A 21,937-nucleotide genomic window follows, 5' to 3' on the forward strand; every position below is an offset into this window, starting at 1 on the left:
GGAGCTAGGTTGTGGAGCAGTCTGAACTGCAGAGCTCAAATCTGAGACATAAAAACATGTCCAAGTCTTAATTTGTGTGTTAGGCTGGAAAATCTATAGTTTTTAATGTGTATTCTTTTTTTTGTACAGGTTGTATTTCAGTCTGTAAGTCAGTAAATAGCTTTTATGTTATTTCTGTGAGGATAAGTGGGCAAGAAGACATTTCACCACAAATTGAATTGTAACAGATGTATAATACAGTGATTATTATGCTGATGTACTGATCCAAATTAATTACACTGGTGTGTTCAGGTTTTACAGGTGTACATTTTTGATGGCCATCTGACTGAAAAATTACCAAAAATAGCAAATAATATTTGTTAGAGAGGGAACGTGGAAGAGAGCTAGGCTGCTGTTGCTGCTGTATACAATACATATTTTTTTTTATTTGTGGACAGGTCTTTATATTTAAATGGAAAATATCCATTTGGGCTGATAATAGCTGTCTTTTCTGTCAGGAGGTAGATCAAATTGAATGATTTTAATTGTATTAAATTATAAAGAAAACACATAGATTCCTATTTCTGAGACTTATGCTTATGGAGAGTTGTGATGGGCACCTGACCTAAAAAGCACTTAAAAAGCAAATGACAATCCCCATTAACATAAATTCTACCCCAAACAACATTTCTAGCATTGGCAGCAGCCAAGTGGAGCTATGCTGTTATGCAGTCTGTTATTTAAATGCAAAATGTATATTTATATGTAAATATTTCATAAAAGATCACATGTCGGTCTCGAAATTTAGTTTTGCAAACTAAATGCTAATACAGATAAGCTTTTCCTGTGCTTTGTTCTGTATATTTTGTGTATTGTTATCTATGTGTACATTGTTTAGCTCTATGCCGTCATAATGGCGAGGAACAGTCATGTGACCACACACTATGATAAACAGCTGGCATCTGTACTAATAGAACATCTGCTTGGTTTTAAGGCAAGAGCAGCTCTGGTTTACAAATACTGTTTTAGCAGTGGGCAGATACAAAGTCTTAAATAGCAGGACAGTTCTTTAATAGCAGACACCATTTCAGAGACAGTGTTTGACCTTTTCACAGTAGCTACTATGACTAGTAGTTACAAATGAGAAATTAAAGGGAAGACCTACATAATCAATAATCATAATCAACTAGCCTCTTTTTTAAGCAGATTGACCACCCATACATTATAAAATGTCATTGTGCAAAATAGTGAAACAGTGAAATACTGAAATGGTGGGATATATGCTTGGCTGGATGGATAAATGGGGATACTGGCACTCATGTGGTCAAATCTGTCTTTTTTCATAAACTGAGATCAGGGTGTAAACAATGTAATATTAGACACAAATCCTAACTCTGCATTGTAGCCTCTGTAGTACACATTATTCTTGTGTGTAATGTAATTTGATCTGTCCTGTTATTGCAGCACTTAAGCGTGTGGAATGCATCACAATAACATGGCGATAAAAATTGGATTCCTAATTTACACCTCTATTTGTCTCTTATTCGTCTTCATTCAGAAATAATGTCTTACAATAATTGTTTAATTCAGCTCCACGCTGTAGGTAATGAATGCCGGGTAAACCAGACATAAATGCAGAAATTGTTGCCACTGCAAATCTTTTTCAGGGGCTGAATAATATGCACCTATTACAATATAAAGGGGCTTTCTCTGTGGCTACAGTGTTTAAACAGTTCCTGATTGGTGGAGCTTCTTTGTTAATGCCGATCTTTGGTACATAAGCCCAGCACACAGCTGAGTTCATATTTGGCAGCTTATATAGGCTGTGCACATAGAGCAGTGTCCCAGTGAATGCTGTGCAATCCATCAAAGATCAAAGTAGGTCACCCAGCGAAGGAACAGTCTTGAGATTAAAATAACTCAGCAGACCAGAGCTCTCTGTGCTTCAGCAACATCTTGGTCTTGGGCTTTTACATTTCTCCTCAAGTTCAGTAAAAGGGCAGCCTGGGACATGTTTTGCACTGATATTACTCCTAGTCTTTTTTATTAATTGCATACACTAGATTTAAAGTATTTTGGGAAGTTGGACCATTCCCTCAGCAAACTCAGATAACTCGGAGGGCTTTGTGCTGGAGTTTGGGTGGCTTGTTTGGAGCTGAGAGATATAGATAAAACATTTAAAAAATGTGATGGGGTGGTACTGGGTTGTGAATATTAGTTTGGGAGGAGGGGCTTCAGGCCCTTATGATATTTTGTTTTTCAAAATATTTGGTCATATTTTGCTTTTTCAAGTACACAGTCTTGTTTTTTACTAATTTCTTTTACATATTTAGATGAAAACAGTGGTGTCAAACAGACGTTTATTCAGGGTTTTTATGCTATGTTAGATGTAACTTGAACACACAGTACATCAAATTGCTTACAGTATCACAGTATATTGTGTGATACAGGGGTTGGACAATAAGACTGAAACACCTGTCATTTTAGTGTGGGAGGTTTCATGGCTAAATTGGAGCTGTCTGGTGGCCAATCTTCATTAACTGCACATTGCACCAGTAAGAGCAGAGTGTGGAGGTTCAATTAGCAGGCTAAGAGCACAGTTTTGCTCAAAATATTGCAATGCACACAACATTATGGGTGACATTCCAGAGTTTAAAAGAGGACAAATTGTCTTGCTGGCGCATCTGTGACCAAGACAGCAAGTCTTTGTGATGTATCAAGAGCCAAGGTATCCAGGGTAATGTCAGCATACCACCAAGAAGTTTGAACCACATCCAACAGGATTAACTGTGGACTCAAGAGGAAGCTGTCTGAAAGAGATGTTTGTGTGCTAACCTAGATTGTATCCAAAAAACATAAAACCACGGCAGAATTCAATGTGCACCTCAACTCTCCTGTTTCCACCAGAAAGAAGTTTATTGTGATCTTAAACCAGGTGTTTCAGTTTTATTGTCCAACCCCTGTATATTGAAACATAAGCATTGTATTAAGACATATATCATATCATCAAGTTCTTGCCAAAACACTGTCCTATCACCTGGTGATTCATTGTTATTTCTGAAATCAAGAGGCAGCGCGAGACAGTGTGGTGAACTGAGGTGAAGCATGTTAGAGTGAGGTAGAGTGAGACACAGCAAGCAGAAGAGAGGCAGAGCAAGCTATAGTGAGACAGTGAGGCAGAGCAAGGTAGAGTGTGGCAAAACAAACTAGTGTGAGACAGAGTGAGGTAGAGTGTGGCAGAGCAAGCTAGAGTGAGGCAGAGCGAGGTAGAGAGTAGCAGAACGTGCTAGTGTGAGACAGAGTGAGGTAGAGTAAGGCAAAGCAAGCTAGTGTGAGACAGAGTGAGGTACACTAAGGTAGAGCAGGCTAGAGTGAGACAGATTGAGGCAGAGCAAGCTAGAGTGAGGCAGAGCGAGGTAGAGAAAGGCAGAGTGAGGTAGAGAAAGACAGAGTGAGGCAGAGCAAGCTAGTGAGACGGAACAAGACAGAGTGAGCTAGAGTGAGGTAGTCAGGCAGAACAAAGAAGTGTGAAACAGAGCAAGATAGAGTAAGGTAGAACTAGGCAGTGAGGTAGAGCAAAGTAGTGAGTTATTATGAGGAAAAGTGAGGTAGAGTAAGACAGAGTGAGGCAGAATGAGACTGTAAGATAATTGCACAACACATTTTTGTCCATATTGTAAACCCATAGTTCACTATAAGGGGGTCCACAGACATTTGGACGTACAGCAGTTATTTGGCAGTGGGAATCTGCATGTTTGCAATTCAGTGAAGTGCATATGTGCAGCTGATCACAGAAAAGGGAGGAACCGTGTTCATGAAGATTAGGGATCATGCTGTGGGCCTGACCCTGCGAGAGAAACAAGACTGTGTGATTCTTTGCGTTTAATGATGAATAACGCCAATCACTCCACTGTCACCTGGCACTCTTTTGTCATCCTGGTATCAATACAGCAACACCTGCTCTGACAAATGGGTCTGACACGGGTGAGTGCCCAGACTGACAGAGGATTTCTGTAGGGGAAGCTGAGCAGGGAGTCAGAAACCACCTCCATACAAATCCATTTCGACACTAAAAGCTTCTCCATCTCACTGAGTGTGCAGTCTACCTCATTTCTGAGAAGATTGAATTATTTATGTTAGGTTTGCTGATAATGAGTGAATCAGTTCCGGGTCTTTTACAGTAGGGCAGCCAGTGGGGAGCACTTTTTACAATTCTGAATTGGACTGTCATGCTAACTTAAATCCCTTCAGATTTACTCACAGCACAAGAAAGCAAACAAAAATCATTAAATGTAGCTTCTGAATTAAGTGATAATGAGTATTAATTTTGAATCACAAACAGTAATAATGCATATTTAAATTTCTAATACTGTTCTCTCAGGACATTTTACACTTAATGCTTTCCTTTGTTGATGCAGATTTAATTTTCCAGCAGGACATTGCACACTGCCAAAAGTACCAGTTGTTGTAATATATTATTCTAATTGTATGAGATCACACTGTGTTCTCAATCTACTCTATGTAATATATGAGTTTCATGAGTTTTGAATTGAATATGAAAATATATACTGAAATATATTAACTTTTCGATGATATTAAATTTTTTTTAGGTTCACCTGTAAACATGCTACTTTTAGAGCTTCTGTAAAATAATTGGGTTCATATAAGCCCAGACCTATTTCTGAATATTAATTAATACAATAATTTCTTTTATTAGAAACATTTGTTGAGAAGCACATAATTTTTTTTTGTGGGCACATGACTGTAAATATTTATTGTTAAAATCTTGATGTAAACAACAACATTACAACAAATTCATAACTTTTTTTCTAGAACCTATGTCAGAACTAGTTTTATGGACCAAAAAATTTAATCTAATCATTTAAATAGTTAAATGGATGGAACAAGGCTGCAACAGTAAAAATACACTTTTAAAAGCAGTTAGATTTATCTCCAACACTCCTACAATCTATAAATATGGTCAGATTAATAAACACACATTCACTTACTGTCCTGTATTGTCACTGTCAGGATGTTCAGTAAATGTCCAATGATAAAGTAACTGAATGCATTCATTAGAAGCGATGTCCGCAAAACAAATGGACACAAAGGGTATGCATGATTAGTGATTTCTCAGCTTAGATTGCACATGTTGGACTACTTGATTATGTTTTAAGTACATAATCAAATAAGTGTGAGATAACTCAATTACTAATTTAATCAGTGCTGATGGGCGTAATCATGAGAGGTTTGGCAGGGACAGAAAAACCTCTGTTATTTCTGGTATTATTTTGTTCACTTTAAAGCTGTTTGTCACTGTTTGTTTAACTAGGATGACCATAATTACATTTGGGTAAATCAGGAAACCTGGGAGCGGGGGGGAGATGGCAAGTTTTATGGAGTGGTTTGAGTGTTGACGGGGGGGAGGTGGGGGGGTACTGCGCTTTGACTGTGAGTGTTGAGGGGTGGGGGGGGGGGGGGGCGGGGGTGTGGCGGGATAAATTACCTTCATGGTCCAATGAAGGTAATTTAAAAACCAGGACATTTCATCTCTTTTTGAAAAAAACCCGGAGTGCCCGGGACAAGACGTGAAATACGGACGTTTGGTCACCCTAGCTTAACTGCTTTTATCACACACATGATCACAGAACAAGCAATCTTTCTAGAAACATGTGAGAGGAGATTGAGGAGTAGATTAGAATTGACTGTGATTGGACACAGCCAATAGAGATCAAACAGAGGCCATTAAACAGTTTCTTCTTTAGCCCAGTTCCACAGAAGGAGGTTTTTGAACAGAGAGAGTGGCTCTCTTCGCTCTTCTTCTCTTATTGTCTCAGATTAAAAATTGCCTTTCTTCCACCCATTTAAATGCAAAAACTCCTGTTCCATCACGAAAGATTGAGTTTGCTGAAGATGATTCATATCTGTGCTCAGAGAAGGCACATTCACTTTCCTTCTCAGAAGAGTCTCCACACTGTTCTGGGTTAAGGCTGTGGGGAGAATAACTACATACTTAATGTGAAGAATAAGAACTGCATAAGCAAACACCATAAAGGAGAGGAATTTTGCATCGGTACCCTTTAAGCTAACCTGACTGTGTACTGTGCTTCAGTAGAGTAAAAGCTATTGCTCTCAGCTCTGCTTACCTGCTGTTTCAGTGTTGATTCAGTGTTCACATCTCCGAACAGCATACAGTAATTCATTACGAGACGGGTTGTTGAAAGTTTATATCCCATTCACCTGGCTACCTTAAAAATATGTTGCAGTTTTATCACCATACTGGAATTTCCAAACTGAATTCATTGTTCTTGCCCATGTTTACCTTATACTCAATACTATCTAAAGAGGAATCACCAGAAATTGCTAGTCTCATTCTCCTTATTAACCAAATCATTCCAAAGTATAGGGTGGAGCACCATCATTCCAGAGGAGACAGTTCAACTGCTCTCAATGCCGTCTATCCCACACCTGGTATTAGGCAGTTCATTTTCATGTTTATGTTTTTTTGCACTATAAGAAGCACTGGATTATAAGGTGCACTGTCAATGAACATCTATTTTCTGGTCTATTTTCATACATAAGGCACTGTATTATGATGCGCATTATACAATACTAGTAAGCAACGTGGGTGTCGCCATGTTTTTCCTTTAATTCAGCAGCTCCGAGTGGTAGTTGGGTGGTAACTTAAGTAAAGCTAAGCTGAGCAAACAAAGCTGTAATTCTTTAAAAAAAAAAAAAAACATTTTCTTTTAAAGTCAAACGAGCACTGGATGTTATTCTAAATAGATTTCTCTCCTGAAAACTGTTTATTTGCGTGAGTAAAGCACTTCCATTTATTTACAGGAAGAGTTCCAGGTTTCCACTTAGGCTGGGAGATATAAGCTAGTGGTTTTTGTCCCACATAGCTTGTTTTAACACAATAATCACGCAGGCTAACACTTTTAGTGGCACAGTTAGTGGCTAATGCTAATGTCTCTAGCAGTGCTAGCCGGGTTTAGCAGCAGGCTACAGGCCGATATACTCGCTTCTGAATGGCGAAATAACTAGCACTTAGCGTGGTTAGTGGCTAATGCTGCTCCAGCAGTGCTAGCCGGGGCTAGCAACAGGCTACAGGCCATAATGAATCACCTCAGAATGGCGAAAAAGCAAGTGCTTAGCACGATTAGCAGCTAATGCTAATACTGCTCCAGGCTAGGTGCTGAAGAACTAAACTGAAACTGTATACTACTGTGTGGCTTTACTGCTTCTTAATACCTGACTGTTAGAATTCATACATGAGGCACACTGACGATTTTTGGGAAAATTATAGGATTTTAAGTGCTTCTTATAGTACAAAAAATACGATACTCTAGTAAGTCCTTTCATATTCATATTGTTCAAGTACTTGATAATACACTATACTTAAACACATCATATTTACAAAATCTGAGTAAAAAACGTTGGGAAACAGTGGGAAATAACGTACAGAACATCACCGCTATCTGGAGGGTGGGATTTAAACACAACACTAAATTAACCACTGTCTAACACCAATCATTATCTGTAAACTAATATTTAATCAGTACTGTTTTTGATAATCCGTACAGTATTGTGAAACAAAATATCACAATATGATACAATATCAATATTTTTGAAAACTCCCAAGAAATAAAGTGTTTAGCATCACGTTTTATGCATGGCAGGAATTTACTGCGTTTTTCACCACTTCAGAAACTGGCTGTTTTTCAGCTGAATGATAAAAGTTGAAATTTTTAGCTTTCTTCAACTTAATATAGTAGTGCTGAAGAATCTAAACAGTGCCTGGAGTTTGTCCGTTAATGCACTGCACCAGTGTGCAAGGGGATTTAGGTTATGTAGTTTTGATTGATGATATTATTTATTATTTATATTATTTTATTTATTAACTGTAGAACTTAACTATCTAACTTAGCGTTAGCAGGTTTGACCCACCATTTTCTCATCTTTTCTCTCGCGGCCTTCCTCATGTGTATGTGTGTAGTAAATGTGAACAGTATGTTTTACAGCAAATAATCTGCTGATGTTAAATGAGTAGTCTTTAATGCTTCCAGTCTACTATTTTCAAACCAATGTTCTTCATATCAGAGAGAGGATTTACTTTATTCTTAGCCTTTTTGCCTCTGCTCAGCTGCATTCAGCTCTGCTTACTGATATCAATAAAGTCGATACACTGTCAGCCTGCAAATAAAACAGGGCCTGCAGGCAACAGCAGTGCTATGTGATGAGCCAGCGCTCCACAGTACGGAACGCTCTGCCTAGATAAAAACTGTCCCCCTTTTTGAGAGCCTATCATTTGTAGCTTAAAGATTTAATCAGAGCAGCAGCGGTTCTGCTCCAGTTAGAGCCTGTGCTCTAATAGAGTAGCGTTCTGTCATGATTGCTATATCTGATGTGCATTGTTCTGCAGTATGGTTGTTTTTAAAATTCTCTGGTGTTAAATAAGAGCTTTCTTTCTTGACGGTGTGTTCTTACACAGAAGTCGATACTGACTAGGCTGAAAGTCAGGTACTGAGATAAGTTTAAGATAAAGACTCGGGAGAGATGGGAATAGAGATGAAGAAGCAGATAGGGAAAGAGAGAGACTGTGAGAGATGGATGGCAGAAGGAGGACCGTTTCTCTGCAGAAGCCGGAGAGAGAAACGAGGACATGTGGAGGGGGTAGGCCTGCCCACACAAGCTCTCCTTTCTGAACCCTCCAGAGTGATGAATATCTTTTATTGTACCTGCTTTTATCCCTATTGCTGCCAGAGACCCACACTGTTCCTACACACACAGTGAATAGCTCCAGTTTTCACACCCAACAAAGAGTCTGCCTCTCTCAGAGACACAGCTTAATGTCCCTAAATCGAGCATAGTGCAAACAGAGGCTTAGAAGAAAAATGAAAATATGACACCGCTAAAGCTGCCTGACGTTTTCAATTACATTTCAGGAACACAAAAAGTAGTGCTGTCTGACATCATCTGTACTGCTGCACTGGATCTGCTGTCTCAAACAGTTCTGAGATTTCTTTAATTATGAGTGCACCATATTGTATCGTACATAGTATATCATCATATTGTAATACTGCAATTTAAACTCCATAATGTGGTTGGTGTGGTGCAGTGGATAATACCACCGCCTCTCAGTGAGCTATCATGTGGGAGACTGGGGTTTAATTCCAGGTTTGGGTAATTATGCTGTACTACACCAATAAGAGTCTTTAGGCTAGATTCTTAACACTACATTGGCCCACCTCTGTAACAGGAATCACCTTGTAAGTTGCTATATGTATAAGAGTGTCAACTAAATGTTGTAAATGCAAATGTTAATGTAGTCACAGAATTCTGTTGTGAAAGTAATCTACTTTGTATTTGTTTAGCCATTTGCTGTAAAGCTTTAGGTGTTATTTTTGTAATTGTTTATGTTTTCAGTTAATATGCATACACTAAATATTCTACATTTACTACACTTACACTTACTCACTATTTTGATAAATTAAAAATGTAAAACATAAACATTTTTATTTTGTTACTAAATGTTTTGCAAATTATTTTTACAAACATGGACAAACATTTACAGATCTTTTTCTGTTAAACTTAAGTATTTATTTTATTGCAGTAATGCATTCCTGAAATAATTAAAATACCTTTCAGGGTTTTTTAATATTGCCATATTGTTATTGCAAAAATGTTGAATGCCTGATCAGTTGATAGGGGTGTGCAATATCACGTAAGTTGTGTCCCAGTTCAGGGACTGCTCAGCACATAAGAATAAAAACATTACTGTAAATATAATCAACAATAGCCAGTTACCACAACAGTGCTTCCAAAGCAAAGCTACCACAGGTCTAGCGTTTCTGTTGGCAGACTTATATCTAACTCTGGCCAAAGGTTTTGGTGTCAAAACAGTTAATGTTTCATTTAATTTTTCTCTTCCAAACTGTCTTTCCATCTCAGTTTTCCCAGTGCTTATATTAGCACATTTTTATTTGCCCCCAGAGGTTGGGCTACACTTAGTAATTAAGTGATTGACAGGCAGCCTTAGCTGGAACAGGCCATCTACATTACCTCGAGTAGCTGACTTGTCAGGCTGCTAGCTAGTTAATTATATTAACATTGATCGTGTAGGGTTGGTTCACTCTGTATGAAGTTTTTACAGTAAGTTTTATGTTGGATCAGTAACTGGTATGAGCAGTTACAGTAAATTGCTTCACTGATGTCTGCCTGCTCTGACTGGTGCATGAGCAGAACAGGCAGCATATTTAATCAACCATTTTGAGTGTCATGCAGACAATAGGTTAGGAGTTAGATTTATTCACTTTTTGTAGACTTGTTTATTGTGGCATTTTTAATACTTTTAGCAGTAGAACCAAGAGAGAAGCTGAGCTAAATAAACAAATTAATCATAATCAAAATTGTGATGTCTAACAACATTATTTTACATTGCATTTTTGTCCATATCCATGTAAAGCTGCTTCATAGGATCCTTCTGATCCTTTTCTGAATGTGGAGCTGTGGTGTGTTGAGGCACGTCTGGGGCCATATTGGCTAATTTTACACCAGTCACCTGCTATCAGGTCGAGCCTCCTATAAAAAATCTCCTATTTTCAAAATGTGGAACAAAGGCTTCCCAGCAGTCAGGTGCTTTCTCTTCTTTAATGTGGAGCTTGTCCTTTAGGAGCAGAGCTGTGTGTGCAGTACAGTACAGTCTGTAGGCCTGTACTCATTACTCATTTATTCTTCGTCTTCCTTTTTGTTTCCCTTGTGTTTATAGCAGAGCCCTCTGCGCTCCTAATGGAGGGGCAGTTAGGAGGTTTTTGGGAAGGACGCCATGTTTCCCTGTGTTTCCACCTGGCCTTCTGCTGAAGCACCCGTCTCTCTCGGACATGCACCGCCCACTCTTCCTCCAGGCCAGCCGCCCAATCAGCCCCTTCCTGACCTGCTGCGCGGTTGCGCTGTTCTGCCGCCCTCAGCCCCACCCCTAAGCCCCTGTGAGCCCAGCGCCATGGAGTCCGTGATAGTAGTGACCGAATATGAGCCGAGTGGCACCCATGGGCAGGGGGCCGGAGACGAGGTGGAGGACATGGACAGCTCGGAAACGCCCGAGCCGTCATCCGGTCCGTCACCGCCCTTTCGCGCGCCCTCCTGCGACCTTTTATCTCACACGGTGGGCCGTCCCGAGGCTTTGTTCCCAGAGACGCAGGAGCACCGGGGCAGGCTCAATCTCTCGGACAGGAAGCTGTCACTTCAGGAGCGTTCGCAGACTCTCTCCTCTCCGTGCGGATCACCTGGCCTCAACGGACGCTACATCTACCCGTCACTGCCCTACTCGCCCATCACCTCGCCCCATTCTTCTCCTCGCCTACCTCGCAGACCCACCGTGGAGTCCCACCGAGTCTCCATCACGGACCTGCAGGTACACAGCTACAACTTTATACCTTTTTTAAGCTATAAAATACATAATGTAACATAACAGAATTTCACAGCAATTTTGCAGCGTCTGCTGAGAAGATCGAATTTGCAGGGGAGTCAAACACTTTGAAGTAAAGCTGTGTGTATTAATGAAGGACCACAATTATGTAACATTATGTAATAGTTCCAGCGTTGCCCCAAAAATTCTAATCCCAAGCGCCAGGATGACTCAAACCTTTTCAGATACATTTTAAGAAGAAATGATTCAGTCTTGAGAACAACCTGTATTTTCTCGTTTTCTGATATGGCTGCACCCTCAGCAATGCAAAGACTGAGAATAAGAGCGTAAGGTAAGGTTTTATATATGAGTAGACAGAAGTCTGTTCCTTCCTATAGCTTTTTTTTTTACCAGCACACCCCCCCTGTAGTCTACTTTCTGATGCTGATAGAAGGCAAACAGACTCCATTGGAGGAATGGAGGTCCCAGATGTTTAACTATAGTTCTCCTTGTTGCTGGTACTCTTGCAGCTTGTGTGCTGACGCTTGCTTTTCTGTTTAAAACCTCTAGTTTCCCCTGTGAATCACATTTATTTAGACTAGAGCTTGAGTTGCAATGTAGGCTACTAAAAATTGTTATATTTTTTTAGCATATAGGGCTTAGCATATAGGGTATCCATCTATAGGAATTTATTAGGGATGTCCCGATCACATTTTTTGCCTATATCGGTCTTTATACTTAAAGGAGGTTTCTTTCATGTGTTTTAGACAAGGGAAGCTCAAATGCATTTAATCATTTTTTAAAATGCTGCAGCAGTAATGTGCCACTATTGAAATGTACACAGTATAACTGCTGCACTATTTAATATACCATGAAAATTTTTAATTAGAAGCCAACTTGGTTTGTCTGCTTATACGTTACATATTAAAAAAAAGCCTGGATTAATGCTGATGTTTAGTAACTGAATTGGATCGGGCCATTCCTAGTTTTTTATGTTTTTAGAAGCCTGACTGAAAGCAATGAACGGTTTTAAGGAAAAGCTCACTAATTCTTTTGTTGTCTTTCTTCATTTCCAAAGGATTGTGTGCAGCTCAACCAGTACAAACTAAAAGATGAGATTGGAAAGGTATTTTCATGATAATGATGATTATTGTAACTATAATTATTATTGTTCATAAACAGCTTCCTGCTGGGAGAATGATTGGAGGTTCAGCCAAATGTAATTGTTTATTTATGAGGAGAGATCAAATGCCCTCAATTATTGAATTGGATGTTATTGTAATACAGTATAATAGCACAGATAAATCTGAAATGATCAGAACAGAGGACACAGAGAGGGATTCGTGCCCACACAGCGAATCAGATAGTAATGGTTCAGCATGCAGTGTGCAGAGAAATGGATAGGGTATTGAGAACAGTGTGTTTACTGTGTATTTACACTGATGCTGTGAGGGAGAGCAGTGGCTCACATGAGCCTCCCGGAGGCTGGTAGAGCGGATAGGGAGATTCCTGCTATCCTCTCATCTCCCCATCTAAGCACTGGAGCCCCTGCTGTAACCCCAATCTGTTCTCCCAGCTGGGACCTGCTGTGTGTGTATGGGTGTGTGAGTGTGAGAAAAAGATAACTGAGGCTGCTATTATCCAGAAATGAGATGTTGCCATTATCTCAGATTACTGTCTGTTGTTTAGAGCTGTATTGCTGTTCTGCAGAACAGTGCACTAAAGCTCAGCCAGTGAAGCAAAATATTCACTTACAGTGTGAACTTGAACTGATATTTGATTTGCTCTCCATTTAGTGGTGGCATTGTTTCTCACTAGTGCCTCTGTTCTTTCTCTGAAACAAGGGCTCCTATGGAGTCGTCAAACTGGCCTACAATGAGGACGACAACACCTACTATGTGAGTGCTATACATCCATTTTTCTTTGTTGGAATTTAGAATTATGAACTGCTAATTTACCTATGTTCTTCCCCGAGATGTATTCAAAATCAGTCAGTTATGGCAGTTTGATACAATACGATTGTTAACAGTTCAGCGAACGTTACATTTTAGTCTATGTAGTTTTTGTTATAATTGAATGTAATAGTGTGTTAGGGATGGGACAAAGTATTGATATTTCTATATCAAAATTGTGCCAAACAATGATTGTTTAAAGCTGAAACACTATAGTTCAATTCCGTTGTGCAGTAGATGGGAGGCGGGGCCAGACTCGCCTGCCTGCTTCAGCCAAATTTGGCGAGCGCATTGGCCAAGACTTACTACTGTGACCAGCACTACACTAATGTTAAAATAAAACAGATAACACTGGTCAATTTATGCTAACATCAGACATATTGACAAAAACTGAATTTTGAATGTCTGCAATTGCAATTTTTTTTTTTTTATATTAGCACACCAATACTACCCTGTACTCCCTATACTCCCCTATACTACCCTGCACTGCCCTATACTACCCTAAACTACCCTATCTCTCTAAACTAACCAATACTTGCTGTACTGCTCTGTAATTTCCTATACTACCCTATACTCTTTTTTGCTCTCTACACTATCCTATATTACCTTACCCTCCTCTGAACTTTCTATACTACCCTAAACTACTCTATACTCTCTATACTAACCTATACTTTATATACTGCTCTGTACTACTCAATACTACACTATGCTCCCCATACAACCCTATGCTCCCTACACTACCCTATACTACCCTGTACTCCCCTACCCTACTGCCCTATACTACCATAGACTTTAAAAATTACCTGGAATTAAATAAAAAGTCCAAAGTTACGAGAGATGACATATTAGGGTTAAGGAAATATAAACCATAAGCTTGCTCCTTCATTTTCTTTTGGGTCACATTTTCAATATCTGTAAATTTGCACAGTTAAGTTCACCTATCTGACTCTTCACGCACAAAATCAGTGGCTTCCAAAAGCAAATTTAGTTTTCATATTCCTAAGTCATTTCCCTTTTAAATGAATTGGCTCTTATACCAGGTAAATTTTCTCCTCAGTTTGAAACAGCAGACTGTACAGTCTGCTATACTGCTGTAAGAGCAGTATAAATAAACAGCAGCTCGTCTGTCACACATTGTAGATGTAGTGCTAGTTGCATATGCGTGTCACAGCGCATAGTTAATGATATCAGTCTCCATGATAAAGTAGCCTGATGCAGTGTGTGTTTGTGTGTTTTTATAAATAAGTCTAAATTATACATGCAAAATGGTGCATATGTCAAACCGCACTGACACTAGGTTTCTGCTTTTGTTTTCTCATTCTCACTCCCCCTTCTCCCCCTGCAGGCCATGAAAGTCCTGTCCAAGAAACGACTGCTGAGACAGGCTGGCTTCCCGCGTAAGTGTCTGCTGTAAAGCAGATGGACAGCTCAGTAGGGTACTTGCATGTGTATGTGTGTGTGTTTTATAGATCCTCAGATAATTATTTATTGTTTTTTACTCATTCTGTCCATAAAGGAAGACCTCCTCCCCGAGGGGCCAAATCAGCCCCAGAGGGCCCACCTCAGCCCAAAGGCCCTCTGGAGCGAGTATACCAGGAAATCGCCATCCTCAAGAAGCTGGACCATCCGAACGTGGTCAAGTTGGTGGAGGTATGTGGTGTTTTCCTTTTTAGCGTGCGAGTGTGGTAGATCAGTAGAGGCTGTCCTCTGACGAATGTTGAACCTGCTGTTGTTCATTGTGTGTGTGTGTGTGTGTGTGTGTGTGTTTAGGTGCTGGATGACCCAAGTGAAGACCATTTGTACATGGGTAAGTTAGACCATAGCAATGTTTCAAAATCTAACATGATGTTTCATATACCTTGTTCTTGCTGTATAGTTTAATACAGCATTGTTCTTATTCTCACACTGATCTCTGTTTCTATAACAGTGTTCGAACTGGTCAAGCAAGGGTGTGTATGATTTAAATACATCAGTATATATTCTGATATTGCTCCATCTTTTCTTCAGTGTCACTGAGGCATATGGTTTGTATGTGTGTTTACAGAGCAGTGATGGAGGTTCCCACTGATAAACCTCTGAATGAAGACCAGTCCCGCTTCTACTTTCAGGACCTGCTTAGAGGGATTGAGTACCGTAAGTAAAGCAGCATTATGCAGCATTTTATCTTAAAGTAATGGCTTCAGAATCATTGTTGAGATTTACTGTTCTGTGTAACATATAAAACATAAAAATAGATCTTAGTTTCTTAGTTCAAACGGGCATTTGACTGTGAAAGAGACTATTTAGGTTGAAGTTTTTAGATTGAGTGTGATCTTATTTTAATATTTGGAAAGTTGCATTGAATACAATGTATGCTCTTGTTTTCTACAGTACATTATCAGAAGATCATTCATCGGGACATTAAGCCGTCTAATCTGCTGGTAGGGGAGGATGGACATGTAAAGATCGCTGACTTTGGGGTCAGCAACCAGTTTGAGGGGGCAGATGCGCTGCTTACCAGCACGGTGGGAACGCCTGCTTTTCTTGCTCCAGAGACCCTCTCTGAGACCCGCAAGAACTTTTCTGGCAAGGTCAGGGAGAGAGCAGTGATGTTGCATTAGTAAACATTGAGAACTGTATGTGTGTATATCTATGGGTATACTGTATGGCATCAGCTCAGCTGATCATATAGGACACTTTGTAGTTATATAATTAAATACTATAATCCTGTATCTGTTTTTCTGTATACTTTGTTATGAGCAATCTACCTTTATTTTGACTCTAAAGTACATTGAGGGCAACCCTCTTTTTTAATGTAGCCGAGCATTTACAAAAACAGGGATTGACATGACAAAGAAAATAACTACACTTTATCATTTTTTAAAACAACAGTAAATACAATTTAAAAATATATTTAAAAAACAAATAAATAAATAATAATAAGAACTTGTTTTAATTGAATTTAACATCAAAAGAAGAAAATATTAATCTAACAAAAAACTGTTAAAATTAAGTTAAAACTAACTTTTACATAGTACAATAAAAATATATAACTAAAAAGAATATAATAAAATAAGAAATAAAAGTAAAGAATAAATAAGATTAAGTAAAACAGGTATAGGCTGTCTGAAGGTGGTAGATATTAAAAGTTTCAAAAGACTGAGTGACACCTGTAGAGAATGTGAACAGTTTGTTCACCATCCAAATAATATTTGCTCTGTGGTGTTCTATCCTGTGGGATCTTGAGCATTAAAGAACAGGGCAAAATGAACAGATGTGCACACATTCTCTACAGTTTTTCTCTACAGTTGAGTTTAAAAAACTCAAGCAGCACTGCTGTGTCTAATTCTTTCAGTCAGTGTTACTGCAGTGCTAAGAATGATCAGCCACCCAAATAATAATAATAGCTGCTCTGTGGTCTCTCCTGTGGGGTCCTGAGCATTAAAGAACAGGATAATAGAAGGATGCAGTGAGACAGATACAGAACTACAGTGTGTATTTATAGAACTACAGAGTGTCATATGATCACTTGAGCTGGAAAAATGTATAATTAGGGGTGTAATGGTACATGTATTTGTCCTGAACAGTCACAGTACAGGGGTCACGGTCCCTAGAATACATGGTACATGCTGTCTATAGGATTGAATGTAATGCACATCCAAAGTTCACAGGTGAGTTTCACTGTACACCGTTGCTATTACCAACTTGCAGCTTGCTAAGCCTGCCACTCTGAGTGTAGTGCTACTAGAAAGAGCACACAGCTGAGTTTGGCAAGTGGAAAACAACACCTAGGAGCACGAGGACCCGCCCACTTCTTATAAATCAGCTGTGTAGGAAATGTTGGGTATCTGTAAACTACAGCAGCATTGGTGAGTGGGTGGTGAAAGAGGATGGTGTGTTGGCATTGTGAGAACGTTTTAAAGATTGTATGCTAATGCATATTCTAAGGCACCCTCTAGACGTGCCGATAATCAGAGCTAATCCAAAAAACCTTTAACAGTTATAGTATTTTTAGTTCGGAGCCACTGTGATCTATCATAAACATAAAGCATATGGTATATTTAAGTTTCAATGTTATAGTAAACTAAGTACAGAGGTTTTGCAGAATGTCCGCTATCCCAACCTACTGAAAAGCAGTTTTGCTTGTTTAAGGGGAAAATTTGGCTTAAGATTTGTGTACACATAGCCTATATTAAACAAATTCTAACACTCTTTTGCACCACTTTATTACTTTATATTAAATGTTGTAGTTTACAACTATAAATGTAAGAGCTGCTTTCCTGATTAGGAGCAAATATGAGCCATATGAGAGTGTAGGTTAAATGTTTACATTTTACAGTTTAAAGCAGTACAGGCTGTATTAACTAGCTGTATCTCAGGGTGGAATGAATAACAGTACATGAAGCATTCTGCAAGTTACAGAGCAATCTGTTCAAAATAAATGAGCAAAAGCCAGATCCATTTTTATCCACTGTACCAAACTGTTCATTATGTAAACCATTACACCCCTAGTGTATATGCTGTTGCAAGAAAAAGTATGTGAAGCCTTTGGGATTACTTGGATTTCTGCATAAATTGGTAATTATAAAGTCACAAAAAATAGACAAACACAGTCTGCTTAAACTAATACCAAACAAAAAGTATATGTTTGCATGGTTTTATGGTTACAACATGTTATAACAGTCACAGTGCAGGGTTAAAAAAGTATCTGAATCCCAAGGCTAATGACTTTTGTAAGAGCTAATCGGAGCCAGGATGTGATGAGATTGGATGTGTTAGTTAAAGCTGCCCTCCCCTTTAAAAAAACACACACACAAGTTTGGAGTTTTCTGTTCTTAACGGTCCTATTAATCCTATTAATTTTCAAGGGGAAGCGTCGTCTCGGTCAGATGCATTCGCGCAGTGCATCATGGCTCCGATGCGTCGAGAGTGGGGTATGCGATGCGATGAAAAGTTGAGCTGAACTTTATGCAAATGAATCCATCCAACGCGATGTGTCTATCCAATCAGAGAGCAGGTGTTCACCTGATACGTGTCTGCAGCGCAGTGTCTGAAAACATTTAGTTTCAGGAAGTTTCAGGCTTTCCTGCCTCATATATTAAAACCCTGCTGATTTACAGGGACTCTGATCACAGTAATACAGCGAGGAGAAAGGCTGCAGAGATTGTTGGGGTCTCTAGTGGTTTTTTAAAATATTAATAAATAATTTAATTGGATAAGTTTGCTAAGGTTAGCCTATATTCTGCTCACTAGAGAGTGTAATAAAGCTCAATCGAACATATATATTTATTAATACACATTTATATTTTTTTAATATATAGAAAATAATAATAGCTTGTATAAAAGCATTTAAATTTATTAGAAAGATTTAATTGGACGACGCAGGGAACGCCTTTGTCACGCCCACGTCACGCCCACATGCGACCAATTGGAGGGGGGCAGTGCGACCATGTGCGTTGACACGACGAAGCAGTGTAAATGCACCGTAAGAAGCATTGCTGGGTGTGAATCATGCATCGCAAAAAAAAACTCCTGTTCAAGAATTGTTGAATTAGAAAAAAATGAAAAAATTTACAAAAGTATCTCCAAAGTCTTGATGTTCATGTGTCCACGGTAAGACAGACGGTGTACAAATGGAGAAAGTTCAGCACTGTTGCTACTCTACCTAGGCGTGGTCGTCCTGTAAAAATGACTGCAAAAGCACAGCACAGAATGATCAATGATGTGAGGAAGAATCCTAGAGTGTCACCTGAAGACTTACAGAAATCTCTGGCACATGCTAACATTTTTGTTGACAAATCTACAATAAGGGAAACATTAAACAAGAATGGACTTTGTGGGAGGACACCACGGAGGAAGCCACTGCTGTCCAAAAAAACATTGCTGCATGTTTAAAGGTAGCAAAAGAGCATCTGGATGTTCCACAACCATACTGGCTAAATATACTGTGGACAGATGAAACCATAATTGAGTTGTTTGGAAGGAAAACACAACGCTATGTGTGAAGAAAAAAGGCACAGCACACCATCATCAAAACCTCATCCCAATCATCATCAAAAACCATAATCAAATCCTCAACCCAAACATGGTGGAGGGGCATCATGGTTTGGGGCTGCTTTGCTGCCTCAGGGCCTGATCGGATTGCCGTCATCAACGAAAAAATTCATTCCCAAGTTTACCAAGACATTTTGCCGGAAAACTTAAGACCATCTGTCCACCAACAGAAGCTCGACAGAGGATGGATGATGCAAAAAGACAGCGACCCAAAACATAGAAGTAAATCAACAACCATCAACAAATCAACAAAATACGCCTTCTGAGGAGTCCTGACCTCAACCCAATTGAGATGCTGTGGCCCCACCTCAAGAGAGCTATTCACACCAGATATCCCAAAAATATTGCTGAACTGAAAACCTTGTAAACCTTTTCATTTTTGTGTGGTATTAGTATAAGCAGACTATGTTTGTCTATTGTTGCGACTTAGATGAAGGTCCAAGATGAAGATGAGAGAATCCAAGTAATCCCAAAGGGTTCACTTTTTCTTGAAACTGTATAATAAGATGTTGATTAATGTTGATTATAAGAATAAATCTGTTTGCCCTCAGGCTTTGGACGTTTGGGCCATGGGAGTCACGTTATACTGCTTCATCTTTGGTGTGGTAAGAGTCTGTCCTTGTCTCGCACCAGTGACCGTGATAATGCAGTCATTGAAGTATTTCTGATCACTGGATTGTAAAAGATGTCAATGTCTTTATGTCCTGCAGTGCCCGTTTATGGATGAACGCATACTGAGTCTGCATCAGAAGATCAAGACTCAGCCAGTGGAACTGCCAGAGCAGTAAGTGTTTAAGTATTTATGATCATGATCTCTCTCTCTGTCTCTCTCTATCTCTTTCTTTCTCTCTCGCATGCCCTGATTTTCTGAAAGGTCACATTGTTCTTCTGTCATTTTACAGCGCAGATGTTTCAGATGATTTGAAAGACCTGCTTTTTAAGATGCTGGATAAAAACCCTGAAACCAGAATAACGGTGCCACAAATTAAGGTTAGTGTCAAAACTCAACATTTTACTGGCTTGTTCACTGGCATGTGAGGGGAACTGTGTTAACTGAATAGACCAAACTGAAACTCCATTATATTGGTACTACACTTTCTGCTATGCAGGTGGTTGTCAGACGTTTTGTAACTGTTTCTGCTGTGTTGTTCTGTGCGTCTCCCTGGTGGGAGCTGTTTTATACACTGTATTTTCAGCTAGCAGTGGTTCAGCAGTGTCTCTGGTGGGTCTGTAGGTACACCCCTGGGTGACACGCCATGGTGCTGAGCCTCTTCCTCCTGAGGATGATAACTGCTGCAGTCTGATTGAGGTGACAGAGGAGGAGGTGGAGAACTCTGTAAAGCACATCCCCAGTCTGGCCACAGTGGTGAGCACCAGTAGCATTAAACCACTGTAAATGTACATCTTAATCAAATACGTGTTAATAGAATTCTGCAGGGGTATTGCGGTTGTTACCCAACGACATATTGGTTGACACACTTTTACTAGGTTTTCCAACAACATTGGCAGTTTTTTTGTAAAGAAAGAAAACATAAGAACGCTGTGTTTAATATATAAACATTTTGTATTAAGAGAACTAATGGTATGTATGAAAAGAGGCAGTAGGCAGAGGCAGTAGGCAGAAATCAAAGCAACAAATACATATGTTGTTCTACATTGCTTTATTGTTTGATTTATTGTATGTATTTAATAATAACAAAATGCCAATTAAATGTAAGTAAAGCAGTTTGGAGCATTAAATAAAATATGAATATAAAATGATAGCAGCTGTTATTATTGTTTCAGCTTTCAAAATTGATATTGGTATTGGACATACTTTAATATATCATTGTTTAAATCAACAATATTTTTATTTATTTGATTTTTGAAATATGACACTTTTGGGTACATGCATGTGGATTAATAAATTCCTCCACTGTGTATTCAATGCTGTAACATATACTATATGATTATGAATTTTGTTAAAATATTTGAATGGATTTAATCAGGAAAACTTTACATTTCATGGTGTATTAAATTCATAAACAATCACTGTTAAATCATGCTGTAAACAAACCAAACTATTGTAGATAACAAAAATCTTCTTAATTTCTTTCACTTTTCATAGACACAGTTATGTTCTGTTTTAAAGTTAGACTAAGATTAAGACTAAGAGAGAAAATAAAACCTTAGAATTTCGGTTTCTTGGACAGGGATTAAGCGTAGTCCTAGACTAAATGTTTCTTTCACTGAAATTATTTTTATGTGGTTTAACTGTTCAGAAAAACGTGTGAAATCGTCTATCTTTTTATATCTCTTTTTGACCTTAGGTCTGCTGTCTTTTATAGAAAAAAGGGAATAACATTTTTCCTAAGGAAATTAATGATTTTATTTTGAATGCAGATTCTGGTGCGGACCATGTTACGGAAGCGTTCGTTTGGGAACCCTTTTGACTGGGGTCGCAGGGAGGACAGGAGCCCAACCACACAGGGACACACATTGGCGTAAGCTTCCACTTGCTGTTGTGGGGAGAATGTGTTGAGCACAGTGTGAATGGATTATCCCTTAATACGTCACGGGACATTCA

The 21,937-nt window shown here is 39.0% G+C and overlaps 1 protein-coding gene across 3 annotated transcripts in view; it reads left to right on the forward strand.

The window, feature by feature from the left end:
• The window catches only part of LOC103036346 (calcium/calmodulin-dependent protein kinase kinase 2), a 32,288-nt gene that overhangs the window by 1,023 nt on the left and 9,328 nt on the right, over positions 1-21,937 (forward strand). For 2 of the 3 annotated variants that reach the window (XM_022676480.2, XM_022676482.2), the window contains exons 2-15: positions 10,751-11,392; positions 12,465-12,512; positions 13,231-13,284; positions 14,684-14,735; positions 14,855-14,988; positions 15,109-15,145; positions 15,266-15,287; positions 15,383-15,471; positions 15,709-15,908; positions 19,923-19,976; positions 20,082-20,155; positions 20,274-20,361; positions 20,606-20,737; positions 21,754-21,854. In XM_022676480.2, the coding sequence (XP_022532201.2) occupies positions 10,808-11,392; positions 12,465-12,512; positions 13,231-13,284; positions 14,684-14,735; positions 14,855-14,988; positions 15,109-15,145; positions 15,266-15,287; positions 15,383-15,471; positions 15,709-15,908; positions 19,923-19,976; positions 20,082-20,155; positions 20,274-20,361; positions 20,606-20,737; positions 21,754-21,854 (1,670 nt within the window). In that variant the 5' untranslated portion in view covers positions 10,751-10,807. The remainder of the gene's footprint in view (positions 1-10,750; positions 11,393-12,464; positions 12,513-13,230; positions 13,285-14,683; positions 14,736-14,854; positions 14,989-15,108; positions 15,146-15,265; positions 15,288-15,382; positions 15,472-15,708; positions 15,909-19,922; positions 19,977-20,081; positions 20,156-20,273; positions 20,362-20,605; positions 20,738-21,753; positions 21,855-21,937) is intronic. The other variant, XM_022676481.2, reaches the window with a different exon arrangement.

This window comes from Astyanax mexicanus, chromosome 17, assembly GCF_023375975.1.
Source record: "Astyanax mexicanus isolate ESR-SI-001 chromosome 17, AstMex3_surface, whole genome shotgun sequence".
Lineage (NCBI taxonomy): Eukaryota > Metazoa > Chordata > Actinopteri > Characiformes > Acestrorhamphidae > Astyanax > Astyanax mexicanus.